The following is a 17,649-nucleotide window of genomic DNA, read 5'->3' as shown; positions in this document are numbered from 1 at the left end:
AGTAGTTGTGGCTCACGGGCTCTAGAACGCAGGCTCAGTAGTTGTGGCGCACAGGCTTAGTTGCTACGCGGCATGTGGGATCTTCCCAGACCAGGGCTCGAACCTGTGTCCCCTGCATTGGCAGGCAGATTCTTAACCACTGTGCCACCAGGGAAGCCCCAACTTCCCTTATTTTTTTTTGGCAAATTCATAGTCATGTATTGGATGTTATATAGCTATTTTATTTACCATTTGTAGATTAGTTTTGGAGTCCTAGTCTACAACACTGCCGTAAATAGAAATGTTTAAAAAAGATCACTGAACTAAAATTAAAATGAACAGATTGATTGTGACAGTTACTACAGAATGTAACAACTGCTAGGCATATTAATGTAACTATTAGTAATGTAAAATAGGAAAATAATCCATATCTTTTTTCTCTTTTACCATCAATTACCAATTATATTTAACCTACATTTAATAATTTAAGTACATTGTATGTGCATAAATACTTTGGTTTTGTTTTAACCTTCATTGAAACAATAAGATACTAATTTTCACATATCCTCATGCATGTTAGAAAATTATATTTTTATGAATGTATAGATATATATATTTATAGGAAGCTATATTTTATTTAAAATTATGAATTAAACAAGACCTTTTAATTTAGAAAACAATTCTCAATGAATATATAGTTCATTGCCTATTTTGCAAGCCTATTTGACTTTGAAACATATGTATACTTTCTTAAAAAGTCATCTCATATCAAATAAATCCTTTTCAAGTCAGATTCAGATTATTTATTCTCATAGATCCATTTTGGGGGGATTCCACTTCCCACAGATTATTTCCATATAGATTATATTCAGCAAGTTTTAAAAATTGTGGTAAGAAAAAAACCCCATAAATTTACCATCTTAGCTATTGCTTAGTGAAAAGTTCAGTAGCATTAAGTATATTCACACTGTTGTACAACCAATCTCCAGAGCTTTTTTCATCTTGCAAAGCTGAAACTCTATACCCATTAAACAATACCTCTGCATTTTGCACTCCTCTTAGCCCCTTCCTGACAACCACCATTCTTCATTTGTTTCTATGAATTGACTACTTTAGATACCTCATGTAAGTGGAATTATACAATATTTGTCTTTCTTTGACTGGCTTATTTCACTTAGCATAATGTTCTTAAGGTTCATCCATGTTGTAGCATATGTCAGGATTTCCTCCCTTTTTTTTAAGGCTGAATAACTTTCCATTGTACGTATATACCACATTTTGTTTATCCATTCATCCATTGATGGATGCCTGGATAGTTTCCACCTTTTGCCTACTGCGAATAATGGTACTATAAACATAGATGTACAAATATATCTTCAGCACTCTGCTTTCAGTTCTTTTGGGCATATACCCAGCAGTGGAGTTTCAGCAGGTTTTTAGTACTTAGCTGCTTCCTGCTGCTGCCAAACACACTTTGGTTTTCTGTGTTGATAATATAGATATACTTTTAATAGCTTCAGTATATTTCATTATATAACTGGCCATAAATCTAACCCTTTTGTTAGTTACTTAGGGTATTATAGTTTATTGTTATAAATGACACTTTATACATAAGCGTCCATGTACATATGTTTTTGTATATTTATGTGATAAATTACTAGAATTGCTGGGTCAGGTGATCTGTATATTTTTAAAGCTTTTGATAGATATTGCCAAGTACAAAGCTCTAGCAATTTATGCTGCCTTTATAAGGCAATGTATGAGAATACCCTTTTCTCCACACCTTTGCTGTGATTTTCTTTTTAATCTTTGTCAATCTGATTAAAGCAAAATGTAGCTCACTTTTCAGCCATCATCGAGGGTGATTTTTTTTATGTTCATTTGAATCTGTATTCTGCCTTTTGTGATATCTTTGTGAACTAGGAAGATAAGCTGAATTATGCATAGGTCCAAGCCCTCAAAGCCAGCCTGGCTCAGTTAGTAACCAGTCACTGCCTTGGGTTAGTAAATGTATAATCTTTCAGCTGCATCAGGGTGTTCACCAGAGGTGTGCTGTACACCACCATCCTCACACCTCCACTGGCAGTGCTTCGCAATATGTAAACCCCAATAATCATTGCCTTTTCATGGGGCATTGCACCACCAGCCAGCGCTGGACCTGCTCTGTGTCACTCAGCCATCTCCTCAGCCTGCAACATGGGTCCTGTGCCCCCAACCTCAGCTCCAGCCCCAGGCTGCTGGACTGTCCCCACGGGGCTGACCTTATTCTCCACAGTGATGCTGGTGGACAGGGGCCGAGACCGGGGGATGAGACAGCGGAGGCCAGGCCATCTCAGAGTCTGTGCCTGTGCCACTGCTAGGCAAATTTTTGGCAGTATGTTTTATTGTATAACATAGGCAAGCATAATGTCCAATAGTTTTATTTCATTTTACATGTCTTAGATGTTAACATATTAATTTCTTAGTACACATTTATTGATCACTCACTATGTAGTAGGTCCTGTACCAAGTGCTAGAAATTCTGAGATTAAAAATATAGTCATTGCTCTCCAGCAGGTGATGGTTAGCAGGGAAGAGCAGAGAGATACATGAATAGATAATTATAATTGAATTTTAATAGTTTTAGTGAGAGGAATAATTAGTGGAAATAGAGGTGGGGTACTGTGGAAGCATTTGGAAGGGACTCTAGTGACGATAAGAAGTATTCAGGGAATGCTTTCCAAAGGAACCATTGCCTAAGGAAAAAGTGGAACTTAGCCAGGTACTGCAAGGGGAAGAGACATTCTGGGCAGAGGGAAAGGGTGTGCAGAGGCACAGGGACCTGTGAAAATATTTCACGTTCAGTAAATGAATTTTAAGCAGATGATTTGACTGTATATGTGGTGGTAAGAAATGAGGCAGGAAAGGGCCAAATTATGAAGAGCCCCATATGCCATGCTGAGGCACGTCTTAAATGTGGAAACTTATTACACACTCATCACTTTGAGTATCAAAGAAAAAATAATTTTCCAAATTATTTAAATTTTTAAAAACATGCTTAAAGAAGAAAACTACATTTTGTTTCTTGATTCAGTTAAAAAGAATTGTCTTGTTTCTGCTAAGTAACTGCATTATTAAAATGTGTATGGCATTTAAACCAATCTTGAGAAAGCAGAACTGGAAAAAAGAATAGACATAGAACACCCACAAGTTGGTGGAATTGTGGTGAAGGAAAAATAAACTATGTGTACCAGTCTTTCATGTCTGCTAGAAGAGGGGAAAACATGTAATTTATTTTCACTTCCCAAGTGAAAGTTTACCATAATCAAAGCAAGAAAATAGCCCAAGATGCTGGTTTCCATTCCTTAAAGAATTTGTGTTTTCTTTGAGATTGAACATTTTCCATCAACAGCAAATAAAGTAGCCAAGCTGCTAGGGATTTGATATGACGGCTTAAAACCCTCTGCCTTTCAGGATAGGTCCAATCAGGAGACAGATTAAACCACACAGTAATTTAAATAGAGGAATGTAATAAGAAGAATTATTAAACTATAATAGGAAACTATAAAGACATGAAGAAAACTCTAAAGGGTACCCTAGGAAGGACAAACTTGGAAGGGGACCCACTTCCCAAGGCTGAGGTTCATATCAATGAAGAAAGTGTGGTGGCAGCTCACTGGATGGTGGAGGTCAGTGCGTTGCCTGGGCCAGGGCTGATCCTCAGTCACCAGGCAAGCAGAAGACAAACCTCCCAGGTCCAAGTGAGCTGTGGCTGGTGAGCAGGCACACAAGTTGTCAGGGCGCCAGGTGGCTGGGAGATATGAGTGTGCCGTATCCCCATTAGGAGGGCCCAGTCACTGAGGCTGCCCACTCTGGGCGTGTGGCCGGGGAAGTGGGCCACCAGATGTCCTCACATATCCACACCAGTGATCAGCCATGCAGAAGGAGCAAGAACACACAAAACACTGCACCTTGCCCACTACACTCCAAAACCAGGGAAGAGAAGCGCTTCCTCCTGCAGTGTCTCTCCGCTGTCCTCTACTGGCAAAGTTTTCCGGTGTGTTCACTATATGAGAACATGCTTACAGTCCAGTCCATTTTCACAGACCACCTAAGGAGTGATTTGGAGCTCAGTAAATAGATCAGTAGATAACTGGCACAGGATCTGACTGCTTAAAACCCTGAACCTTTCACCTGTGTCTGGCTTTTAATTGAGAAAGAAATTAAAAAGCCCCCGACACCCAGGAACTGATCTAGCTCTCAGCTCAGCCTCCCTGTCACTGTAGACTGATTGGATGCTCATAGCTGAGCCACGTTGTTCTGTAGAGCATAAACGGTCTCACGGGACCATCCACTCCAAGCAAGGTCACTGTGCAACCCACAAAATACCAAACACCCTCTTCCCTCAAGCTGCCTGGTATTTGTTTTTTAGAAGTATTCCTGTAAACAGGTTTTCACCTAAAATTTTATAATGAATCAAATAAGGAAAATTTTAAATACATGTAGGCGATGGGTAGCTGATGATTCATGACCAAAATCCCATTGTAGACTATTAAAGGTAGTCATTTACAGATTATAAAACAACACAAGAAAAAATTTTAATGGAAAACCTCCTGCTTTTGCGTGGTTGGGTGTTCTTTGAGTTTGAGTAGCATCGGATCATTTCCCTTAACCTTTTTAAAAAGACTTCCCCAGAGTCTTACTCCCCCAGATTTTACTGTATTTGTGCACTATAAATTCTGTGAGAGAATTATTACAATTCCACAGTATCCATTCTGAAAACCAAACTTTTTTTGGTAACTCATTTATCGGCAAAATCAGATCTGAACCAAAGTGACCCTATTTAAGTTCTTTGAGTATACTGGGAGACTCATATAGTTTGCTGCAGAAACATGAATGTATTTGATTATAGGGCGCTGCCCTGGATATTTCAAGTATGTGTGGTATGCACAATATTACCTTTCTAAATTAAAAAAGAAAAAATCTGAATTCTGAAACACGTCTGCCTCTGAAGGTTTAAATAGGGATATAGACATATGTATGTATAGCATCCATGGCAGAGTGGTTTTAGAGGGCACTTTATTTGTAGCTATGTGAGTTGATGAATGTTAACTAAACTTATTGTGGTAATTTATTTTGCTGTTTATATATATATCAAATCATCATGTTGTATACCAAATGTTATATGTCAATTATATTTCAATAAAACTGGGGGTGGGGTGAGAAGGCACTTTAATACTGTGGACAGTTTTTAGTTTTGATAACTAGTTCATGTAAACAAAACAACAAAAAAACCAACCTCTAATTTTCTGGTAGCTTTCACTTTGTCCCTAGATTTGAGTTGGAGGTTAATGTAGGAAGTGTGACTATGAATGCATATATCTGTTGATTTCTTGTACCCACAAAATGAAGGCTAAAATAAATATAATAAGGATAACTATAGGCTATAGCCATGATCATTTATACAAGAAAAACAGAGCCTCTGAATTGAGGATTACATAGATATACATGTATATATAAAGTGATCAGTAGCAATATTCTTACACATTTTCAATGGGAGAAGTGCCAAGAGCAATTTTATTAGTTCTTATTTGCTTTGCATTTTGAGGGAATGTCAATTCACATACCAGTGTTTTCAGAAGCAAAGAGCTTAATGATGTTTCCCACCTACTCATACCCCCTTAAAACCATTCAGTGATATCATTTAACTCTTTAATTACGGTGGAATAGAGCTGACCTCTTTTCTGCATGGTCATGAAGAAACATTTTACTTATTTATTAGCACACGAATTTTTTCTGGAAATTGATATTTTCAAGCTTAATGCAGTGATTATGTTTTGACTTGTAATCTTCCCCCTCCATTTTTGTTGTTGCTGTTCTGTACAGATTATCAACGCCTGATGACCGTTGCGGAAGGCATCACCACACTTCTGTTCCCATTTCAGTGGCAGCATGTTTATGTGCCCATCCTCCCTGCTTCTCTGCTACATTTTCTTGATGCTCCTGTCCCTTATCTGATGGGCCTTCAGTCAAAAGAAGGAACTGACCGTTCTAAGCTAGAACTTCCTCAAGAGGTAAAAACTTACAGTAAACGATGAAGCACTTGCTGTTTGTTGATTTAGGTCAAGCCCACTTTTGTTACATAGCATTGTCTTTGTCTGAACAGAGTCTCTGGCTATTCTGCATCTTCCAAGTAGGTCTAGGGCAGAGGCTCAGCCATAGAATGCAGATCCTGATTCCTGATGGTTATTATATGCCATAGTCATTAATTAAACATGGATCAAAACAGGACAGTGGCAAATTTTCACAGCTGTAAATTTGTGAAGATGGAGCAGTAGTAGGATTACCTAGGAGCTTTATTATTTTAATAACATTTTATTTCTTTTTCCCTATTCCTGTTGTAAATTTTGTTTTTAAGTGGTACAGCCCAATTTTAACATCCTTTAAATTATTGTATTAATTGAGGTGAATTTGATTCTTGACCTCTATAAAATGAAAAGTAACATCTTTCAGCAAGCTAGGGATCATGGAAATATTAAATACTTTAGTAGTCTGTTTTCAGACGTAAGGCCAGTTATCAGCTTTTTCTAAATGTTAGCTTAGCTCGCTGGTTGAGATAAAAATTCTAACCCTTAGCTTTTAGTCTACCTTAAGATTACTATGCTTTCTGTGTGTTATATTTTCAAATGTTGTTTCAGAAGAAAATAAACAGGAATTCTTGAAAGCATTTTGAATCTAATTTTTAGCTGTTGTTAATGGTACTCAGAATTGAAATGTAAAGGCTTTGAATTGAAATATTGATGAGAGTGCCATGGCCTATTAAAAAACATAAAATGGTTAATTACGTTATATTATTCGCTTTTTAATTAGCACCTTTCTTAATAAAATCTTTCATTCTGTGCTTCACTCTTATTTGTTCTTATTACCCATAGAGATTCTAATTTTAATAAATGAATTTAAAATAACACACTAAGCCACGGATGTTATACCCAGTAATGATTCCTGTAATCATCCACTGCTTACTTTATTCTAATGAATGTTTCCCTACCAAAATTAACATTTTTGTTCAAGGGAAAATAGCTTGATTCAGATCATATAAAATACACATGCAAACTGTTTTGCTCTTTTTGAGCTTGTGCACATTCTCTGCTTCTCCCTCTCTCTTATACCCCTTTTTTCTAATACCTGAACTCTCATTTTCTCTTTTATTAAATTAATCTAAGTATCTTGTTGGTTCAAAGAAGTAAGTCCTTTAAATTTTTAAGGAAAAAGAAATAGACTAGCCAAATGCATTTTGTTTTAAAGACTTAAACAGTGACATGTTTTAGCTTCTTGTTGAGTATCTGGTCTCTTTGCATGTTAATTAAATGATATATTTTTAGACACATAAATATTATCTTTCCATTTTTGCATGAGTAATAATTGTTCAGAAATTTTAAATGCCACCTTGATGTATTTGTTGTCAGGAAATCTTTCTGTCCCTATGCCTGTGTGTATCCTCTGACTCTAAAAATCAACAAACTTAAAAATTCTGAAAACTGTTACAGTAATGTCTGTGATTTTCTAATTTTTCATTCACTAAACCAGCACTATTTAATAAATATACATACTCATGTATTCATAGAGTAGAATAATAAGAAATAACCTGAATCAGCTGTGAAAATAGCACTGCTTCTGTATAGAAAGTATTCATTAGTGCATTACTGTTTTATAAGAAAAGGCTAATAGCATATCACTTTGCTCTGGTTTCATTTTACAATGAGATGAAATAATCTACTCCACAGAATTTGGAGGAGGAAGTGGATATAAAAATAGTCATTTAAAAAAAGTGACTGGTATAAAAAAAAAAAAAAAAGTGACGGGTAATACCCTCCCTTGCCTTGAAAACTGTAAAATAAACTAATAGCTAAAAATAGTGAGAGGGCTTCTTAGAATAGTTGTGAAAATAAGTTTACGAAATGATTATTTTAAGAAGACATGATTTTAGTTGTTAGCTAACTAATGTAACTACATAGACTTATAATTAACTACCCACTCACTTGCCCCCATGATTCCAAAATGATAGGCACAGGTAGCCATTTGTTATATTGTTTTGGTCGGGGGAGGGGGGGAGAGTGATGGGGGAAGGATGTGGCACTGGGGAATAGTTGCGTAGACTGTACCTCAGTTTCTACCTTTCTTGCTCATCTTTACAGTGAACGGTAGACAAAAAAATCTAGGGAAAAACTGAAACAGCATTGCTTTGCTACTTTCTTTTTGTCATATCTTGCCCTAAAATGTTATGGAAATGTTAAATGTGCCCCTCTGGCTTACCCTTATACCAGCTTAACTTTAGCTGTTGAGAAACCAGGACTCTTACCAAGCATGAAGAGGGCTGCCCTGGACTCACATTCCTGGATACTTCTTCCTCTTGCCTATATTCTTAAGGTTACACAAAATAACAATGTCCTTAAGCCTTATTCATTCATTCATCAAACAGTTGTATCATACACTAGTAGTGTACAATATACTGGGAGACATCTGGAGAAAAATGTCACCTTTAAGAGGTGATTTCTGATTTCCAAAATAAGACATTTACAAATATCAATAACACAGGCTAAAAAAAAACGAATAAGAGGAATGAAAGAACTAAGAATATATACAGAGGAAATCAAGATGCCTTTAGGATAGGAACATGGGAAGCCTTCATGGCAGAAGAGATCATTAAGCTTCAAGTCTTTGTCCCCTACTTTTGAGGGAATGTTTGTTGTTTTTAATTGGAAGTAATTATGTATGAAGGCTTCTGGGCAGTGTTAATCAGTAAAAATATAGAAATATTTATTTCTAGGGACTTCCCTGTTGGTCCAGTGGTTAAGACTCCGCACTCCCAATTCAGGGAGCCTGGGTTCAATCCCTGGTAGGGGAACTAGATCCCACATGCATGCCACAACTAAAAGCGCCTGCATGCCACAAGGAAGTTCCCGCACGAGGCAACGAGGATTCCAAGGGCCACAACTAAGACCCGGTGCAGCCAAATAAATAATTAGGTATTTTTTAAAAAAGAAATATTTAGTTCTAAAACATCATAAGATTGAGATGTTGAGTATATTTTTCATTCTTGAGTTCTTAAAATTTTTTTTTAATTTAATGGTATTAAAAGTGAGAAACTGACTTAGAATACTCTACTGTATGGAGTTCTTATCTGTTTTAGAAAAAGAGCTTTTTGGTTTTTCTTCAATAAATTTTTATAACACAAGTTTACATTCCCTGTTTCTACTTTGTAATAATCAAAGCCCCAGTTCAGGCCCCTGTAAGTCAGCATAGGAGGGTGAGAGAGACTCGCAGGAACATGCAGACAGGACCGTAGCTGTGGTGCTGGAACATCCACCTTGCCGCACATTTTTGGCTCAGCAGTGATTACATGAGCATAACAAGCTTTAAAATTTCCCCAAATGTATCATTTTTCTCTTTTCACAGGGGAAGGAGAGGTATAGAAAAGGATAGCAGGAAGGCATTAATGAAGGATACAGTACCAAATGTAAGTGGTGAGAGGTTGCTGGTTAACATCTAGATTAGCAAGTTAGTGAATTTTTTCTTCCGTTTTGAAAGATGTTGAATCATCCATTTGAATTATGATGACCTAGTTTCTCCCTTTAAGCCTTACAATATATCCTACTTTCTAGAGACTGTAAAAACATATATAAAGATGTGGATTTAAATAAAGCTGTAATAGCACTACTGTCTTCAGTAAGATGTGACTTCAGCTCTTACTTTATTTAGAGAAAATGATTGACATTGGAGATGAGGCATAATGGAGAAAAAAAAAATCCCTTAAGCTACCAGGCTGTTTGAGGGTGCGTACCTGGAACAGGTGTCAGGAAGTCACCTACCTTCTTGGGCCTCAGTTTCTTCATCTGCAGAATTAAAGGGTTGGATTCAAAGGTTATTTTAGGCTTGAAGGATCACTGTTGATTCTGTTTGGGATGGTGGAAAATCTTGAGTTTTTATCAATCTTAATTTGGAATTTTGCTATACTTCTTGCTCATCAGTATCTAACATGAAGAACAGGGATCAAACAAAAATAAGAGGGACTTACCTGGTGGCGCGGTGGTTAGGAATCTGCCTGCCATTGCAGGGGACACAGGTTCAAGCCCTAGTCCAGGAAGATCCCACATGCCGCGGTGCGGCTGGGCCTGTGAGCCATGGCGGCTGAGCCTGCACGACCGGAGGCTGTGCCCCGCAACGGGAGAGGCCGCAACAGTGAGAGACCTGCGTACCGCAAAAAAAAAAACCCAAAAAAAACCCCATTTCCTCTTACTTCTGTCTCCTCTTTTCCTCAACTCAAAAATGTTCAAGTCAAGTCTGAGTTACCCAAGGGTTAGTCACTTATCTTTCTCTAGGCACTTGCCTCCACCGCTCTCTGCCTCCTGCTCTTTGTCCAGTGGCTTCTGAAATGGTATTACCATGTAAGAGGTTGAAGCTAATTTTAAATAAAGTGAAAATTTGTGGATTTTCTGTGGACTGGATTGCTCTTTGCCAGTTTCATTCCATTTTGGGGTACTACAGCTGCTAAATTTTAGCAGTTATTGTTAATTCTACATTATAAATGGTGTTAGAGCAGTGGAATGGCATAGAAAGTTCAAGCTCAGTAAGCATTTTATTTTACCCAGTGCCTAATTTGTAAGGTACTATGAGTCTGTGTGCTTTTACCTGTCTAAGGAAAGCCTATTCGATGCCATGTATTACAGAGTTATATCTAGATTATAATAAACTGATGAGACCCAGGGGAAATGATTCATATGTATTAAATATATACTTATACATTCCCTCACATCGGGAAAAATGCTGACAACAGAGATTTATTTTTAAAGAATAAAATATTCTTAACTCTGAGAAGGTTAACATAAAAGGCAGCGCGACCTTTTCTTTATAATAGCTGATTTTGTTTATAATAGTTGACAAGAATATTTTAGAACATAAAATTACTATAATACCTTTGTATTTTTAATTGATACTTTTAGCATTTTATTAAGTAAACGTTTTTTAAATTAATTTTTTAATTGAAGTATAGTTGATTTACAATGTTGTGTTAGTTTCTGCTGTACAGCAAAGTGAATCAGCCATACATATACATATATCCACTCTCTTCTAGACTCCATTTCCATATAGGTCATTACAGAGCACCAAATAGAGTTCCCTGTGCTATACAGCAGCTTCTTATTAGTTATCTTTTATATATAATAGTGTGTATATGTCAATCCCAATCTCCCAATTTAAAAAACCTTTGTATTTCTTTTTCCTCTTTCAGGCTAATTTGTGTTTTGTGGATATTGACAACCATTTTATTGAGTTGCCTGAAGAATTTCCACAGTTCCCCAATAAAGTAGATTTTATCCAGGAAATCTCTGGAATTCTTCTTCAATTTGGGATCCCTCCTGAGGGCAGCCTACATTGTAGTGAGAGTGCCACCAAGCTAAAGAATCTGGTTCTGAAAGACTTGGTCAATGACAAGAAGAATGGCAACGTCTCTGCTAATAACATTAGCATGTATGAGTTACTGAAGGGCAACGAAACCATAGCCCGCCTCCAGGCTCTAGCCAAGCGGACTGGTGTGACCGTGGAAAAAATGGACCTCTCTGCCTCTCTGAGTGAAAAGGAAAAAGATTTAAAACTGCAGTGTGAAGAGGCAGAGCTGAGGGACTACCAGCTCAACGTACAGCTCCGAGAGGTCTTTGCTAACCGCTTTACACAGATGTTTGCAGATTATGAAGCGTTTGTGATTCAGACTGCCCAGGACATGGAATCTTGGCTGACCAACCGGGAACAGATGCAGAACTTTGACAAAGTAAAAAGAAGCAGAGTTTCCCTTTTTATGGTTCTTAGTGGGCTATATACATTACTGATTTTGTTAACTTTTTTAAAATACAGATTTTTCCGCCTCTCCTTTCCCTTTAAGAACTCTTTTTTACCAGTATTTTATACTATATAAAGTAATTTCACTGGGAAGTATAAATCAACTAGCTCATTAAGCTGCTCATTGAATTATGTATTTAATTGCCTTTCACCTTATTTTTAACTTTTCTATACTTTGAAGATGTTTGAAGTGAAACTTAAATTCCATGTTTTTCAAATCTGTTAATACTATCTCACCTTGTACACATTTTATTTATTCATATTTTAGGATCAAGTCTAGTTAAATGAGGCCTATTCCTTTTCTAATAAATCCTCATTCTTATATTTTGTCTTCATCCTGCAATGAAGTCACAACTTGCCCATGTAAAGGTAACAGTTTACTTTCAGAAGGTAAATTTTTATCTCACCTTAGGATCAAAAGAGAGAAAAAGTGAGGTTTTATGAGAAAAATGAGTTTTTATGACTTTAACCCTCTGTTCCTAAGATTTTGGAAAGGGAAGACAGAAAACAACACTAACTTTTGATTGTCCTGCTGAAATTGAAGCTCCTTTCTAAGGTTTACTACAGAGTATTCTTCTGCTGGTTTTTCTGGACATATCCACCAAATTTTTTTTTCTTCCAGACAGAAGCACTTAGGGGTGTGCATTAACTCTTTCAGGTCACTAGGGTATATAGTTCAGTCCCTTGCCTCAGTCCCTATAGTTCAGTGATTGCCAAGGCATGATATTGCTATTAGAATGAATTATGGCTTTTTGCTAAATAGTATCTTTGTATCATGAAAGACCGCTCAAAGGGGCTAATATGTTCTAAGAGGCTAATCTACAATCTTGGAGCATCTGACAGATACGAATTAATAAAAAATTTTTGTAACGGTGGGTGGTATAAAAGATTATTTTCTGATTTCATCAGATTTTTTTAGATGAGTTATATAAACCACATTTAACAGTTAATTTCTGATGCACTTTATGTTTGAGAAAACTTCTTTAATAAATTAAGAAGCTTTCACCTCTCCAAATGTATTCTTGCTCTTAGTTTCCATTCTCATTAAGCTTAACCATTTTTCCACATTTTTTCCTAGCCAGCTTGGAACTAATCTGTGTATACTCATGATTTATCCTTGGAGCAATTCAAATTCTTATCTAAATCGAGCACTGGTACTTTCTTCCTTCTTAATCTTTATGTAGCTTCAGACTATAAATGGAATTCTTTTTATATAACCCCTAGAGAAATGAAAGTTTCATGTTGGATTCCAGAAGGCTTGTAATCATCTCATTTTCACTAGGAAAATTTACAGGACTATCACATAGTAGTCCTGCAGCCAAGTCTTTGCTGACTTAAGTGATGTAGCCCACAAGGATCTGAATATCAAAAGCCAGACATTTGGTCCATTTAGGAAAGAAGGCTGTTTGCTCTATGAAAAGTAAAATTGATATTTATCTGTAAAATATCTTTTGAAGAGGTGAACTATTTCTGGAGATGACTGTGAACCTTTCTTTGGTTATTTGGATTTGTGTAACTACATCTGAACTATGGAGGCACTTAAATTGAATAAGTGGATTTCTGTAAGGAAGTTTTTCAAAGGCATCCTGAATTTCAGAATTTATTTCCTAAATAAATATGCTAGGAGGAAGCTAGTGAGTATTAAGGAGAGTAACCTTAGGTCAGAACTTATCTTTCCACCTTTCCCCTTCTGGCTTTTGCCACATTGCACCTAATCAAAAGAATGAAAAGCAAAAGCAACCCCACAGCTGAAATAGTAATCCACTTCCAAATTTTAGCTAGTGTCAAATTGTGGCTAGAATTCCTCTACACACATGGACCTGAAGAGCCAAAGGAAAAAATTGAACCCTTTGAATTAGAAACTGATTACAATTTACTGAACCATTCCATGCAAGCAGACAAGCTGGTAACAGGAACATGTAGCTGGTTGTACATATTTTCCAAAGGCTTGGCTTGCTTTGGATGGTTTTTCAAGCAGTGCTTTTTTTAGTTGCTAAGGCCCAAACTATTCTTTCAGCACAGGTCTGGATGGAGTTTGATCTTTAACTAATACTCATCCATCAATTTTTAACTGTGGGGGCCTAGGAAAACATCCCCCTGAACCAAAGATTTTACCCGTAAGCACAAATTCCACGTTGTTGGGTTTTTTAAGGTTATTGCTTATGTATATCTTATTATTGTATCAGTTAGTCACCTCGATGCCTTATGACTTGGAGGTATTTGGCACAGGCTAGGAATAGAGAGCAGAAGAAATGACAGCTTACTGGGGAAAGGGGTCAAATTTAATGGTAAGTGAAGAGAATGACTGACGATCATGTAGCAACTGATCCACCATCTTTCATTAATGATGCCCTTTTTTCTGCATAATGGTCATGAGGACCAGAACATAAATCAATTTTGAAAGGTGGGATCAGTGCTAAAGAACTAAGTGACCTAAATTCTATGACTTTAGAAGATAGGAAGAAAAAGTGGAGTTTTAAGGATTTTTAAATTTCAAGCATCAGTTTTGTGTATTATAAGATTGTGAAAAGGAATGATCTTAGCAACAGATAATTTTTGGATTTATCATGTAGTATTGAGATGGTCTCTTTGCACTAACAATTGCCTAATTATCTCATTACAGGCTTCCTTTCTGTCTGACCAGCCTGAACCTTACCTGCCATTTCTTTCACGCTTCATTGAAACACAGATGTTTGCCACCTTTATTGATAATAAAATTATGTCTCAGTGGGAAGAGAAAGATCCTTTGCTTCGAGTCTTTGACTCTCGGATTGAGAAGATAAGACTGTATAATGTAAGGGCACCCACCTTGAGGACATCTATATATCAGAAATGCAGCACTTTAAAAGAAGCAGGTACATTTGTTATGCCTTTTTAAATTAACTTAAAATCCATGATCATATCTTTTTACACATCTTTGGCCTTATAAACCACAGGATTAATTTTCAATTTTAGACTTCTTGGTTAACCCTTGTACTGTATCAAGAGATGCTTTCTATCGTTTTGTTTCCTTCTGTTTTGTGAGCTAATGTCTGTCCTGTTCCTGCTTGACATTCCTCTTCCCTCAGAAGATGAAAAACAATAACAAATTGAATGGAATATGACTGTAAGTTTGCTGTGAAACTGTTAATTTCTGCCTTGCTGCTTATTTTTGCCTTTTTGCTTCTTACCTATTCTCTCTTCATCCAAGGAAAGATAAGTATTAATTTAAAATAGTAAATTTGAGTTGCTGCCTAATTTACATAACTAAAACAGTATATTTACTTTAGTGGTGCCATTAATTAAAATAGCTTCATTTTTTGAAATTAAATCTCTAGATTCTTGTATTCAAATTAGAGGTTCCCAACCCTGACATTAGTTTTTTTCTCTCACAGAATTATGAGTCTTGGCCAATCTTGTCTGGCAGTGTGATATAGTCCATTAAATAAATAATCATATTAATAGTCAGTGTTTACTGAGTACATACTATGTGAGGGACATAATACCAGCTGTTTTACGTGCATTTTGGCATTTGATCTTAATAATGAGGGGGTATAGACACATTTTATTGTCTGTTTTATTGCTGTCTTCATCTTACAGTTGAGAAAACTGAGAGGTTAAGTAACTTGCTGTGATTGCATAGCTTGTGGTTGGTAGAGCCCTGATTTGAACCAGAGTTTGACTGATTCTAGCCCCTGGAGCCTCACTACCACATTAGCTGTTCATTCAATAAATAAGCATGTAAAATGTACCGGTCCACACAATCTTAGACATTTATACCTGGTTCCTAACTCTTTCTTTGCCAAATAAACTGATATCTGTCACTTGAGTGCCCCTTCCTTTAATTTCTTCCCCTTCGTGTAGAAGTTATTTGAGAGCAATTTTTTTTTTTCTGGAGCCAAAAGGGGCAGCAAATGTGGATTTTCTTTGCTCTGCCTCTGTTGCTTGCCTTTCTCACTTTATTTTAAATAGATCAAAGTTACAGGAGTGGTGATGCTGTAGTTGTAACCTATTTTAAGGAAAGAAGTATATAAATGATGTCTCTTGTGTCGCCTTAGAGGTGTCTGATGACTCGCTGAAACACCATTCTGTTGTAGCCCACTTACGAGGATAGATCCTTGGAGCCCCTTTAGGAAGTGACAATTGTTTCTGTGTTTCTAGAAGTTGAGGGAGTAGAGTGAATGAAATCGTCTGTGCCTATTCAGAGAATAGGATGACTTTCAGTGCTTTAATAGCCATGTAAATAGTATAATGCCTTGTTGAGCAAATTTTATTCCTCCCTTCCTGACAGAATTTTTTAAATGAAGTTAAGTGCTGATTGCTGTATTTGTGCGCTTCTAGAAAATCTTTTCAATTAAAATAGATTTTCTATCAGCCTCTCAGAGTTTTATACTCCTGTCATTGCAGAAATTATATAAACTGTTGAAAATGTACCATTATAGCTTATATATGAAGTCCTTTTATTTTATGATGCTATTAAAAAAGCATTGACAAACAGACAATATGTACCCAAAACACTTCTTTACTGCTTTTATATTAAAAGAGTTTTAAGAACAACAACAACAAAAATGTACCATTACAGATTTAATATATATGAAAAAGAGATTAGGCTAAATTAGGAATAGTCTCCCAGGAGCTTAATTTATCAAAGACTTTCTTAAAAAGTAAAAGGAGGGCTTCCCTTGTGGCGCAGTGGTTAAGAATCCACCTGCCAATGCAGGGGACACGGGTTTGAACCCTGGTCCGGGAAGATCCCACATGTCGCGGAGCAACTAAGCCTGTGTGCCACAACTACTGAGCCTGCGCTCTAGAGCCTGAGAGCCACAACTACTAAAGCCTGCGTGCCTAGAGCCCGTGCTCCACAACAAGAGAAGCCACCGCAATGAGAAGCCCACGCACCACAACGAAGAGTAGCCCCCACTCGCTGCAACTAGAGAAAGCCCGGGCGCAGCAACGAAGACCCAATGCAGCCAAAGATAAAAATAAAAATGAATAAATAAATTTATTTTTTAAAAAAGTAAAAGGAGGCAGTCAGCTGTAACTACGTCTGTCTCATAAATGGTGCAGTTATTTCTTTTATCAGGTAAAATTGTCTCCTCCCCACCCTCACCCACAACAGAAACTAGAGACTAGGATTTTTTTGTTGACATTGGATTTTATTGTGTATCTCGTTTTTTTTTTTTTTTTGGCCTTTGTTGTTTTGCTTTTGCTTCTGTTTTGCCTCTAACTAAAAAGAATTTTGATTTGCAGGTGAACTCTTTAGGCAGAGGCTATCTGCTGCTGATATTGTGGCACCAGAACCTCATGATTTCTGTGCAGAAAGACACCAAGTTGCTAGTAACGCAGAGTTTTCTTATTCCTTACTGATCACAGAAAATGAGTTTTGGCACAAACCCTTGAAAGTCTAACAACAGCCCCATGATCTCTCAAAGCAGGCATTTAATAATTTCTGAATGTTCAGTATTCACTGATGATACAATCACTGAAAAGTAGCATTGCGTTATGCTCCCTATGGCAATCTTATAAACCCTAGAGTAATTCATTGTGAATCATTATTTTTGTTTTTACAGAGCTTCCTAACTAAAGGACAATAACTCAATATCAGATGGATTTTTTTCTGTCATTTTAAATCCAATGGAAAAACTGAAGCTACTTTTCCTTTTTTCCTTTTGTGAGAACAGAAGCACTTTTTGGCAGAGATGGAATTCGGTAGTACTTCATGGAACATAAAATTGTCAGGGACTTCAGAGAATTCCATGCCATGAATCTAAGCATTGTTTCTCTAACCATCTGTTAATTGTGTTTTATAAATATTAGGAA

At 36.7% G+C, this 17,649-nt stretch overlaps 1 protein-coding gene across 3 annotated transcripts in view; it reads left to right on the top strand.

Annotated features, from left to right (window-relative positions):
- DENND5B (DENN domain containing 5B) overlaps nt 1-17,649 on the top strand; it is a 210,657-nt gene that overhangs the window by 131,732 nt on the left and 61,276 nt on the right. For all 3 annotated transcript variants that reach the window (XM_060112158.1, XM_060112157.1, XM_060112159.1), the window contains 3 exons: nt 5,845-6,032; nt 11,246-11,782; nt 14,474-14,705. In XM_060112158.1, coding sequence (XP_059968141.1) covers nt 5,845-6,032; nt 11,246-11,782; nt 14,474-14,705 — 957 coding nt within the window. The remainder of the gene's footprint in view (nt 1-5,844; nt 6,033-11,245; nt 11,783-14,473; nt 14,706-17,649) is intronic.

The sequence above is a fragment of the Mesoplodon densirostris genome, chromosome 11 (assembly GCF_025265405.1).
Source record: "Mesoplodon densirostris isolate mMesDen1 chromosome 11, mMesDen1 primary haplotype, whole genome shotgun sequence".
Lineage (NCBI taxonomy): Eukaryota > Metazoa > Chordata > Mammalia > Artiodactyla > Ziphiidae > Mesoplodon > Mesoplodon densirostris.
Note: the sequence above shows the minus strand (reverse complement) of the source record. Positions and strands in the feature narration are given on the sequence as shown.